This window comes from Cebidichthys violaceus, unplaced genomic scaffold, assembly GCF_023349555.1.
Source record: "Cebidichthys violaceus isolate CVI_PGR_0920_01 unplaced genomic scaffold, fCebVio1.0.p SCAF_10, whole genome shotgun sequence".
NCBI classification, from domain to species: domain Eukaryota; kingdom Metazoa; phylum Chordata; class Actinopteri; order Perciformes; family Stichaeidae; genus Cebidichthys; species Cebidichthys violaceus.
In genome coordinates, this window is record NW_027176263.1 from 10,209,377 (window position 1) to 10,222,828 (window position 13,452).

The 13,452-nt window shown below is 44.3% G+C and overlaps 2 protein-coding genes across 4 annotated transcripts in view; one reads left to right on the top strand and one right to left on the bottom strand.

The window, feature by feature from the left end:
- macrod2 (mono-ADP ribosylhydrolase 2) overlaps nucleotides 1-13,452 on the bottom strand; it is a 383,002-nt gene that overhangs the window by 305,289 nt on the left and 64,261 nt on the right. The window lies entirely within an intron of this gene.
- On the top strand, nucleotides 1,885-12,379 carry flrt3 (fibronectin leucine rich transmembrane 3). Its single transcript, XM_068724927.1, has 3 exons — nucleotides 1,885-2,114; nucleotides 7,497-8,211; nucleotides 9,196-12,379. Exon 3 carries the CDS (start codon nucleotides 9,238-9,240, stop codon nucleotides 11,185-11,187), a length of 1,950 nt encoding a protein of 649 aa, XP_068581028.1. The 5' UTR covers nucleotides 1,885-2,114; nucleotides 7,497-8,211; nucleotides 9,196-9,237; the 3' UTR covers nucleotides 11,188-12,379.

The following is a 13,452-nucleotide window of genomic DNA, read 5'->3' on the forward strand; positions in this document are numbered from 1 at the left end:
CGTGTGCCGATGTGTTGAGGCTGGAGTCGGAACACGCTCGCTCCCAGCAAATAACCGGGCACGAGATGTCAGCGGTCAGACACTCAGACAGTCACTCTTGTGTAGTGTGCACCATCCTAATGAGGCGATAACTATTGCTCGGAGTGGAGGTCCACGTCGACTCATGAGCACACAATGAGAGAACAGACCGTCTAAACAGGGACACCAGCTGTGTTGTTGTTTGTGTGTGAGGAAGTTACACACATGAACGTCATTTTGTTCAATTACTACTTTGCGTGAACAGGGATCATGGCAGAATACTTCCAAGTTTTGCTTTTCCATTCACATGTTGTCAGTAGAATATTATTGGGTCTCTAATGGTAGTTCACTGACAACATTTGTTCTTTAGCTTCTCTAACTGTCATTAATTAGAACAAGGCAGCTGCTCTCTCTTGACAAACAGAGAGCCAGCTCGATATTTCCGCATCACCAGAATGAGTAAACAACAACTCTCTCAGAAATGTACTTGTTTACTGAAAAAGAATGCAGACCCTCCAGGCATTCACAGCCCAATAGCATAATAGGTTTGAGTTTATTAACAAAAAGCACTGTCTGGTGAATGACATGTAAGAGAGGAGTCTCCACATTACTGAGAGCTGCAGAGAGATCTGATCATTGACCCGCTGGCATCTACAGGACGTTGGTATTCAACAACAGAAACAGAGCAGCTCAATGCACTGGGCCGTGGTGTCTGCCTTGCCAGGCAGCCGGAGGGGGGGACACTGGAGACGACGCTGGGAAGGAGAGAGTACTGGCTGGGTCAGCTCTGCTGTACAACCCTTTGACTAACGGGGTGACTCACTGCTGCTGTGGGCCTTGAAGGGAGCAGACCCAGTGATTCAAACACTGGTTCAGGTATGTCGGAACACACACACACACACACACACACACACACACACACACACACACACACACACAGGAACATATATTAGGAATTACCACCACTCTAAATTATTGTTAGAAATTATTCTGGTTCACTGTGACAACATCATTAAATATTAATTACCTGTCGATGTTTAAAAAAAGAAAAAAAGAGCAATCTGGTGTGTTTTCACACATAAAGAGGCAAAGTTTCTAATTAGTGTTGTAGATTATAATTTTTACACTTGCTTGGACAAAATAATTTGGATTTACAATTGTGAAACATTTATTTATTGTGTTTGAGAAGACACGTACGCCGTCTGGATAAAAAAAAAAAACAACACCTGCAACAGAGATAATTGACAAATCATAACATCGGTAATGAAGCCCCTGGTGCCAAAAAAACCTAATCATGAATTATCCTGCCACATCTCAAACAAATATGCAAATGACAATTTAACTACAGCTCACAAAACCACATGCAGCTACAAACAAACCACTACAAGTAAAAGGCTGCGTGTGTGTGTGTGTGTGTGTGTGTGTGTGTGTGTGTGTCTCATTCTCACCAACGTGGACACACATACTGTACATCCTCTGACAGTGAGCATTGCTTTCCAACCAGTGACTATTCACTCCTCTTAAGTGCACACATCTAGGATGCAAGTGCCTTTCTGCTTTCCTCCACTCCCCCTAGTGTATCCATCCAACACTGCATGTCTCCTTTGCACACACACACACACACACACACACACACACACACACACACACACACACAGAGAGATAGGGAGAGTGAGAGGGAGGGAGAGGGAGAGGGAGAGAGAGGGAGAGGGAGAGGGAGAGGGAGAGAGAGAGAGAGAGAGAGAGAGAGAGAGAGAGAGAGAGAGAGAGAGAGAGAGAGAGAGACCCCTCCTCCAGATGACATCAGTGCTCTATTGAAGCAAGAGGCAAACACAACTCCACATTTGTATTGAGATCTACCCGATGCACCTCCGTCCCTGCACAGCCTACAGATTGTGTATGTGTGTGAGGGGCACCAGTAAACATAGCAGTGCTGCTACAGATAAACTCCAAATAGCTCTAGCCTCGTGAGCCAGAGGAGGTTTTTTTGGGATCTGAATTTAAATCCTCATAGCCTGGATTGGATTAATTTTTTTTCCCCGTTGTGAGTTTAAGAGGATACCTGTTACTTTCCCTTTTTTTGTTTGATTATAGAGGTAAGTGCGTTTTTTGCTGGTACAGTCCTGTTGGGAATGCATCCTTTTCATCTTTTTGGATCTTCTCTCTGGCAGGAGGAATCTAAAGTCATGCGGGATCCTCAGGAGTTGCTTGTATCTTAATTAGTTGCCCTCTCCCCCCCACCGCATTCTTTATTTTTTAATTCTCGACTCAAAATGGTTCCTCTGATGTGGTTGTGTAGTAAAGCCTTAATATATAGAAAAGAAATTGCGAGCGCACGTTTCTTCCAAACAACCGAATGGAGCTCCGTTCGTTAACGCACTGCAAGTGGTTCTGCTCAGCTTTGCAGATTTTAAAACAGTATTCATGTCTCTCGTCATCTCAGCTCCTTGCTGCTTGGCACCCTGTCCGTCTTTATTCTCACAGAGACCTCAGACACCTCGTCTCTGGAGGGTTTCTCCCGTTTTTCAAACCTTCCACCGTAGAGACGCATTTCTGGTTGCGACACGCTGAATTTGCTTCTCGATCACATTCGCAGTCCGCCTCAGTAGAACACATTAGTCACAACATGTCAAAAATAAAAAAAGCACTTAAGAGCAACAGGGGAGTCTAAAATTGTTCCGTTCCTTATTTCAGCTTTTCATTTTCCTCAACCAGTGGGAGAATAAACGGTGGCGAATACGCAAACTTGATCGGATTATGGGGACTGTGTGCTTTTAGTCTCGGCGTCGCAGCCGCTTCGCAGACTCCCCGGTGTGCCGCTGAAATTGCAGCGCGGATCCCGCGGAGTTACATGAAGGGGCAGCTGGAGAAACTCCGCTAAATGCGTCTCCACCGTCACTGTCTGGGCCGGCTCTATTCATGCCCCGCTCCATTGAAATGTACCGTGGGCAAATGCAAGCTTGTCTACAGATAATACAGATGTCCCCCCCCCCCCCCCCCCCCCTAAATAAAAGAAGAAGCATCATACGGTGTGAGAGCTGTGTAGCCTGCTGAATGTAGAGGCGCAGTCATAAAGGTCCCCTGGAAACGCACAAAATAAAAGCTATTTAAGTTGCACACGCACCAGTTCGCACATTTAACGCACACGTACTGTAACGTTACATCAGCAGTGCCTCAAAACAACATATCTACTGATAAGCATCAGGAAATAAACGCGGTTTGCAGTCAGATATCACCTCCTGCTCATACGGCCGACTGACAATCTAACGTCAATCTCCGGCGCTAATGAATCTAATGCTCTCTCTATTCAAACCTGCTATTTATCCCTTTGGATCAATGCAATAAAGCTGCCTTCAGTTCTATGCCACTGTATTTAAGCTGGATGTATTATTGGCAACACCAGGGCAGGGACAGCTGTTAATCCAATTTAACATTATCTTCATGCAACGATAAGGTCACCCAGGCTTTAAATCATGATTTATACATATGCTGCAGCTGGATTCCAGGAAATCAATAGCAGAGGCAAACTTGACTTCAATTGTCAAGCAATGTAATGGTGGCTCTTTGTTGTTCGGTGTGTTTGAGAGACAAAGAAATAAATAGCCTGTTAAACATAGCAGAGATGAGGACAGACCCAATTGTCTTCACTGATGACTGCCTGAGGCAAAAGTCCCCAGTCGATTGCTCTCAGAGGGAATTCACATTGCAGATTAACAACTAACCAGGTCACTACAGACACAATCTCACATCGCCAGAAGAGTTAAAGCATAAAATATGAATGACTGTGTGAGGAGGGGAAAAGTAGTAAAAGGACTTTTATAACTACCAACACATATTTCAGATTGGACACTGTGCTTGGAGGAGGCCGCATTCAGTTCTTTTCATAATGTATTCAGCCACTAAGCAGGAACCTTTTAACATCTATCCCCAGCTTTAAAAGTCAAATCATTTCGGTTACTTAGAGTAAATGTGTAAGGCACAGATACTGCAGGAAGAACCCTGTGACTGTAAGCTGTACACGGGCCAGCAGGGAGGTTAACAAATCTCAGTATTGTAGGACGGTGTCGAGCCTGTGCTGAGATGGGCTCCCTTAACATGAGTATTCAATGTTTTGGTGTTTGCTTGTCACATGCAGACACACACACACACACACACACACACACACACACACACACACACACACACACACACACACACATTTCATCTTGCAGTGCCTACCACCCCCATGTGGGGAAAAACCACTGCAGCTGCTACAGATCTGTCCTTTCAGACCGTTACAAAAGAGAGACCCCCGTCCATCCAAGGCCTCAAAACTATCATCTGGTCAGTCCGTCTAAAGGCAGCGGCAGGAGGCCACGTCCCAAATCTGTGAAACTATCGAGAGATTCTGGCCCGTTTGCTCTTCGGCTGAAACGTGTCCTGTGTCCCTGTGAATTCAGATGTGACCATGAATGTTCCATTGTGTGTCGGCACCACAGCAGGCCACTGCCCGGTGTTGTGACATGCAACTCACTAATATGGGACCCAATGGCAGACCCAAGGCTTCACTTGGCACATGGAACATTTCAAAAACACAAGAGCAGAAGTTTAAGAGCAGAAAATCATTAAATAATCTGTTTTTAAATACAACAAAATACAAATGAGCACTATACTTTGTTTTCATATCAGGTTTGCTTCAACTGCCCTTAACCACAACAATTACATTTATTTGCATGATCACACGGCCATGAAGAATTTATATTTTCTAGTTTTAACTTGCAAAACTACGTCGCAAATCAAAAAACATTTTCAAGACCAAAATCTAAAAAATCGAAAAATATAACCCACAATAACAATATTGTGTGCCATCAATCATAATTCAAAACTATATTATGAATTAGAATAAATAATCAACAGCGGATACAAACAACATTGATTTCCCAATGGAGAGCTCTACTGTGGTTCAAAATTAATTTCAGGGCTCATGAATAATTTAACAGTCAGCCATTGCTTCTTCTACAGCTCCGCCTATGTCATATTTTTCTGTATTTTACTAAAAGTCATTATAACCCGCAATACCTTTGACAGGCAAGAAATTGTTTCTATTCGAGGTTTTGCAAAGCCTTCCTTGTGCAGTGCATGACTAGGGGGCACAACGTCCTGGGCTCTGTTATTGCAGACTAAAGTGCATTTATGCGTGTTGAGCTCACAATGGCTATCAGTGTCCAGCTTTGTGCAAGCCTCCCACGCTCTCCACTGAAAGGTAACTAGCTGTACACACACACACACACACACACACACACACACACACACACACACACACACACACACAATTTTACCAGGATGCTCAATTGAACTTTGCCAGTTCGGATTAAATGAAGCAGAAGCCACTTTGACTGCTACAGAAATCCCCTGTCGGCCAGCGGAGCTTATTAGAGCGATGGAGAAAGACATCCATCACTAAAAATGTTGAACTCGGCCTCCGTTGCCCTAAAAATGATTGTGTGTGTGTATGTACATAGCGCGCGTGTGAGCACACTTGCGTGTGTTTGCATTATTAGTAAATGCAAAAGAAAAGGCTTCAAAAATAGACAGTATCAAGTAGAGGCATTTTTTAATTGCCTGAATAAAATGTTTTAATAGCTAAGCCCCCTCTGTTGAGGCTACACGATCCACATGCTTGTAGCGAACAATGGAGAGGGGGCCACTCTCCTGAAATCCGATGAGCGTGGAAAAAGAAAAGGGAGCAAAAAAAAAACCCACAGCCGAGCGCTAGGCCTGACTAGGCTCCTCGTAAAAGTAAGCATGATTACTTCAAAGCAGGCGTCTGATAAATCACCCACAATACAACATCACACCGAGGCCTAGGATACGTTGTGTTTTTGCTCTTTCTGATTATGTTTGCACCAGCGGTCATAAAAGAATGACCACGCACTTCCCCTTGTACTGGACACTGAGCCACATTCTGTTATCTCAGCAGGTAACAGAGTTGCAGTGGCCATAGAAAGTTGGACTCACTGGAAATGTTGCACCGTATCATATGTGTGTCTCTTTATGCAGAGAATCCTCCCCTCTCACAAGCCTAAAAGCCTCTCATTCCAAGTGAAGACGGGTCTTGCTGGGATCTTAATGAGACAGAAATGATGTAATTTGAAATGCTAAGATGTCAAGGATTCAAATCAGGACTACATACTTTAGGAGGGAGAACTTTACAAAATGAGGTGAAAAGGGCCATTTAAAATTGAAATAGCTTGACTAAGAGCTGCAATAAAAGTTCATTCCAACAGACATACAGAACATATCCCTCTATCATCTCGCCATTTTGTAAAACTCGATTACTGAATTTCATCTGGGTTTTTTTTACCACTCGTCAGACTCTCTTATTCCAGAAGTTAGTGGAGGTCACATCTGGTGCTTTTCCCCCAGACTCTAATCTACAACTAATGTAATAGTGGACAAGGGGGCCGTGTTTAGATTGAACAGAAGGAAGAGGTGGCGTAATTATTAGACAGCATCTCAGGAGTTGTAATCGAGTTTCAAGCCTCTCAGATCCCTAATCTTCTCCTTGTCAAGGGCTACAACTGTTAAATGGCCGGGCCCCTTGTTCCTAATTTACCTTTACATGTTTTACAGCAAACACTGGCGGCCAGCAGGCCACATGAATGGTCACATATAAGGACACAAAGCTATTGTGTCGTAAGAGGAAACATAACATTTTCTTTGGCAGAGGGAATTCTATTTTTACAAACAGAAACAGCATTCATAGAGGATGGGGTGGGGGTGAGGGGTCACACAGAAAGAGAGAGAGCTGGGAGTGACAAGGATGGATGCAGCGGCCATCCTCTTCTCCATACTAAACACAAATCAGCCTCATTTGTCATGGGTGCTTTTCAACAATGCAAGTAATTCATTAAGAAATGACTGGATCCATTTTTCCTCTCGTTTCTAAGCTCGCACAGCACTAGTTCTCTTGTAAAAACACGCTCAGCTAAGCAGTGAACTGGACTGAGAAAGGCACAGGGACTCAACCCTCAGCCATTGTGTTGGGGTCTAGATCACTGTTGTCTTTCGAATGCAGAGACATTCTTTCTTGCATCACCATAGAAAAGAAAACGTGGTGCGTTAGAGTAACAGGCTGTAAAAGGTCAACAGGCTAAATGATAGGCGGGAAGAAAGGGTATTTCTAAATAAGAATTCACAATGTGAGGGAGGTTAGAGTTCAGTATCAAACACATTCCTAAACTTAATTAGATTTGCTCTGTATCAACATAAGGTTTCACCCTAAAATCCTGAAATGAGTACCTTAAATGTAAAGGGGTGTAGAGAGTGATGTATTTAAACATTTCTACAAGGTTAAAAGGGGAAAATAATGAAGAAAAAACAAGGTATAAATAACACAAACATGCTAAATAAATGTCTTATTTACTCTCTTTTTGAGACACTGTTTTGTACTGACTGAATGTGAGCTCTAAGTATGTTTGTCTCTGGTTGTTTTTCAGAGCACCATCACAGGTGTGAGGAGGGCACGTACGAGTCAAGCTGCAGATGCGTGAGGGAGTCCGGGCCCAGAAGGATAAGCACCGTGCCCTGTTTGGCTCCATTTGGCTCTGTTTGGCTCCATAAAGGGAAGGAACATTGGTTATCTGCTTCGGGGGAAAGGGACCAAAGCCCTGGATTAATGTGTATACAGGCTCGACAAGGGAGCAGAGGATTCTGGGTTACCTGAAGACCTGGAGTACACGAGTGAACAGGCCCGTACTGAGCCTGTGGCACAGGGGATTGGCATGGCTCAGACCAGCTTTGTGTCAACTCATCATGCCTGTCAGGCTTGATTGCAGAAAGGAGCCATCGTCCTACACGCGGAACACTATACAACACCCAAAAAATCGCATTTGCAGTTATGGCTGTTGAGCTCAACCGCCATTAGGATTTTTAATATTACCTGCGAGCGCATGTTTTGTCAGTGAGAGGGGATGCTTTTTTCGACGGGCTTATCTGCCATGGTGAAGGCATTGAGAGCATGAGCCTCTGACTACACAGAGGAGGTCATCGTCCAAACAACGATCAGCTCAGCAAACACTGACCAGGTCAGGATATCACCAGAAACCCCTCGGACAAACTTTTCCCTTTCAGAAAGGATAAGAACAGATTCAAGAGGAAATCTTGATTGGATTTTCGGTGGCTGGAACGGATCTACCACGTCGTATAAATCAGGTATGACAAATACGGATTGCTTTGCTTTTTTACACTTCACTGACCAGACCACAATTTCTAATGAGACATGCAGGAAGAGAGGTCATGGCAGGAATGCATAATTAAAGCAATAAATCAGTATTAGCCTAATTAAAAGGGAACTACACATCGATAGTGGGAAAAAATAGACGAGCAGTTGGCACATTCTGCTGTGCGTCACGGTTTTGTTAATATCAAGTTTATGTACTGTAAAATGTAATCTTTTTTTTATTAGATACATTTGAAACATACATTTTCTGTGGAAGGATAGATGAAGCTCACAAATGTAATCTTGTAACCTCAGATAAACCGGACCCTCTTGGATCTAAACGTGCTAAAGACTTTTATCAAACCTCTTTTCTGTGAGGAGATATATTCCTTCCCTCCCTTGTAAGAGCCCAGTTAAACCCCAGAATTTGAATGGCGGAAAGGCATGGGCAGCGATCTAACAGGATTTAAAGAGTATGTCAGTTCCACAACAGCTCATCAACAAAGCCTGACTTTGTTCACTCTCGTGGTCTGTAGCGATGAAAGGCAGCCTTGAGATACAGAAAATGTGTAAAACAACGAAGGGATGCTATTACATTTCACAAGTCAGGGCCAAAGAGCCGAGTGACAGAGATTCAATTCACAAAGCTCAGAAGTTAAACATCGTTTCTAATGCAGGTTAATTTTGAAAATTTTAATCCAAGAAATGTACAGATGACGTAAAGATAGCTCTGAAGCAAACTGATTGTTGTCGGGAGAAAAAAAAAAAGTCTCACTTTTATTTTTATTGTCTGGCACACCTAATGATCAATTCATATACATGTAATAGGAGGATTTCAAACTGATTCTTTCATCAGTTATTTAATCTAGAAAAGTGCTGCAGGCAGCATTTCAAACACCCAGCAATTATGAGAACAGGAATTTGGCTCTCCTTTAAAGGCTCTGTGCATTAAATGTACCCTTGTGTCTTCTCCCCAGGGGCTGTTGAGTGATTAGACGGCAAGGCAACACAGCTTCAAGATGGTGCGTCAATGCCAGGCCTTTATCCTCTTCCTCATCAGGGTAGGGCTGCTGCTGGGTCTAGCTAACCCCCTGGTGACCTCCGCCTCGTGTCCCTCCGCCTGCCGCTGCGATGGGACCTTCATCTACTGTAATGACCGTGGCCTGACTTCTATTCCTACTGGTCTGCCCCTGGATGCTACGGTGCTCTTTCTGCAAAACAATCGCATCAAGAGCTCAGGCATTCCTGCAGAGCTCCGCAGGCTGTCAAACGTGGAGAAGATCTACCTTTACTGCAACAATCTGGATGAGTTCCCCACCAACCTCCCTCTTGGGCTGAAAGAGCTCCACCTTCAGGAGAACAACGTTCGGATGATTACCCACGACTCTTTAGCTCAAATCCCCTACATTGAGGAACTTCACCTGGATGATAACTCGGTATCTGCAGTTAGCATCGAGGAGGGGGCCTTTAGGGACAGCAATCACCTCAGACTGCTGTTTCTCTCCAGAAACCACCTCAGTACGATCCCTTCAGGCCTACCCATGAGCATTGAGGAGCTGCGCTTTGATGACAACCGCATCTCCACCATTACAGAGCAGTCGCTGCAAGATCTCATCAACCTGAAGCGACTGATCCTGGATGGTAACCTGCTCAACAACCGTGGGATTGGGGAGATGGCTCTCATAAACCTGATCAACCTGACTGAGCTCTCGCTAATGAGGAACTCCTTGACATCGCCGCCAGCCAACTTGCCGGGCAACAGTTTGGAGAAGCTGCAGCTACAAGATAATCACATTAATCGGGTCCCGCCTGGGGCTTTCGCCTTCCTTAGGCAGCTGTATCGCCTGGACCTGTCTGGCAACAACCTGAGCAGCCTCCCACAGGGTGTGTTTGAAGATCTGGACAACCTCACACAGCTCCTGCTACGCAACAACCCCTGGCAATGCACGTGCAGGATGAAATGGGTGCGGGACTGGCTGCGGTCGCTGCCGACTAAGGTGAATGTGCGCGGCTTCATGTGTCAGGGTCCTGATAAGGTCAAAGGCATGGCAATTAAAGACCTAACGACAGATATGTTTGACTGCACAGATTCAGAACTCCCCACGTACGAGACGAGCACGGTCTCCAACACCATGCGCCCCACACAGCCCCAGTGGCCCTTGTTTGTAACTAAAAGGCCTGTGGTAAAAGGGCCCGACATTGGTAAGAAGTACCACAGCACGACCACCTCTTCGGGCAGAAAGATCATCACCATCAGTGTGAAGTCAAGCAGTGCAAATGCAATACACATATCATGGAGGGTGTCGCAGCCCATGACCGCCCTACGGCTCAGCTGGCTGAAGCTGGGACACAGCCCCGCCTTCGGCTCCATCACTGAGACCATCGTACAGGGGGAGAGGAAGGAGTACCTGCTCACGGAACTGGAGCAAGAGTCTTCCTATCGGATATGCATGGTTCCCATGGAGACCAGCAACATTTACCTGTCAGATGAGACCCCTGTTTGCATCGAGACGGAGACTGGTTCCCACAAATCATACAACCCGACTACAACTTTAAACAGAGAGCAGGAGAAAGAGCCTTACAAAAATTCCAGTCTGCCTTTGGCTGCTATTATTGGAGGGGCTGTGGCTCTTTTGGCAATAATCATGTTGGCGCTGGTGTGTTGGTACGTCCACAGGAACGGGTCACTTTTTTCCAGAAACTGCACCTACAACAAAGGCCGTCGGAGAAAGGACGACTATGCTGAGGCTGGCACAAAGAAGGACACCTCCATCCTCGAAATACGAGAGACTTCTTTTCAAATGATTCCCATAAATCACCTGCCCGTGTCCAAGGAGGAATTTGTGATACACACGATTTTCCCACCAAATGGCCTGACTTTATACAAAAGCCCACATAACGAGAACAGTATCAGCAACAGGAGCTACAGAGACAGTGGAATACCAGATTCAGACCATTCCCATTCATGATATTGCGCATGGCCATTCGTGATGAGTGCGTGACATAAACAGAGTGGCAAGACTTTTACAAAACACTGGATCTATAAGACTAAGGAAGCAATGTTCTGTACATTTGCCATATAATTTATATTTAAGGACATTTTATGAGGACGAAGGACGTTCCAGTTGCAGGACATCACTGAACCATCAGTGGGTATTGTAACTAACTGCAATTCTATATTTTAGGAATTTGTAGTAATTTGTACTGTATTTCCTTTGCTTAAGGTTATCGACCAACTAAAAGAAACTCTGTGTTCTACTGAGATATGATGACTTGTCAACTGTGAAAGTGGGTTTTCATTGCTGTGTTGAACAATCAGACCTTAGAAAACCTTGTAGTATAAGCACAGGTCATTCTTTTAACTTTGTGGCTGTCTGAAAAACAAAAAGGCAAAAAAATGACATGAAGTAAACCAAGGCACAGCTGATGGACTAATTCGCAAAGCAGGCATGTTGCCCTCGAAAAAGAACGAGCAGTCAGTAGCTGTCTCCACACAATGCGGACCAAGAGTCTTACTGTAGTATTCACCTGGTTGGAGTACGAGCAACTAAAGATGAGGTGCCATGCTTTATTTCTCTGCTTTGTTCGATGTGTGATTTTTCTTTCCGTTTTGCAAGAAGAGGAAACACAGCAAAGCCACCCGAGCAGGGTTCCAGTGTTTCTGATAGGATTGTAGACCACAGCACAGGGCAGATAAAGCACACCGACCTTAAGGAGCCCTCTGCTCCTCAAAACAAGTAGACTGGACCGGCTGACACAGAGGACCCCCCACTAGCTCTATTTGTACAAGCCAACAATGGCCAAACGACAATGGCGGCATTCTTTAGTACCATGTACCATACGTCATTCTAGTCACCAGGCCGAAAAGACAAAACACGATAGCTTCCATTAGAATTACCACAGTGTCAGCAACTCCTTGTTATGAGTATTATTTTGTATTATTTTCCAAATGAACACACTGTTATGTTTCCACAATTTGAAGTTAACTGTTCTTAACAATTGAAAACCAAAGTGCATTGTATGCCCTTTGGCCAGTCTTGTATGTGCCTTGATCCAATGCTTATTGTATTTAGCTTTTTAAGAAACCAGTGACTTTTTTTCATACACACTTGAATATGAAAAATATTGGTCATATTACAGAATAAAAGTGGACAAAAATAACTCTGCTCCTCCTTACCCTGAGTACAACAAACCTCACTCAAAATACATTTAATTGTTCTGTTAAATCACTATAATCCCATCATGCTTTGCTGTGATTGCTCAATTTATTTTTTTCTACTCATGCAAATTATATCTTTGTAGAAATGTGAACTGCCCTGGAGTAAGAAAGAAGGCTACAGGGGACATGTTTTATTCATTCGTGTCTCAAAATACTGTCTAGGCGCTGGAAAACAGAAGAAAAACATAACCTACTGCATTCTTATCCTTCTCAACCATCTGAACTCTGAGGTCTTAAGTTCATAGCCTTAAACCCACATCTCTCCTTTCAAGACATTGTGAACTGTTCAACAATAACCGAGATACTGTTCTTGAAACCCAGTTTTCCACTCCATGGGCAGTCTGTAGAGCAACATCTGCTCGAGGCTGCTGTTGTTCTTTCGTGCGGTGAAGCCATGTGTGACTTATCCGATTGGCCAGAGAGAGAAATGTCACAGTAGAGTAGAAGTAGGCTGTGGAGAGATTGGACTCTAGGGTTTGATGAACCTCCCAGGCACCAGGGCAACGGAAAACTAATGACGAGGCACCATATGGAGGGTGGTACGGCAGACCCTGATGGGGACAAAGTATATATACACTGCTCCGGGCTCCAGGAAGCACACTTAATGACATGGCAGCAGCTCACCCCGGCAAGGGCCCATGAAAAGGTGCACATGCAAAAGGCAGTAAAATAGCCTGTTAGCCCATTTTACAAATGCATCCGACAGAACATCTTTTGACAGCTAGCACAAAGTTAATGCATTTCAGATTATACACACTAGACTCTAGCACTGACCGTACTCCCACACAAAAGCATAAGTATTCAGTGTGTATCACAAAAAAATATGGCAGACCCCACATTCACACACCCACAAGCTCTTAACACAGGGAAAGCTTTAATTACAGTAAGGGGAGCCGCTAAAAGCTGCACACGCTATCCAAACCCTAAGTATACACTAAGCCTGCCCTTTACACTAAATATATATATATATCACATTCACTGGAAATCAAAGTAAACAGACGGTCTACTTTTAGAA

Excerpts from the sequence above, each read along its gene's own strand:
- flrt3 (XM_068724927.1), top strand. The coding sequence starts at position 9,238 with ATGGTGCGTCAATGCCAGGCCTTTATCCTCTTCCTCATCAGGGTAGGG.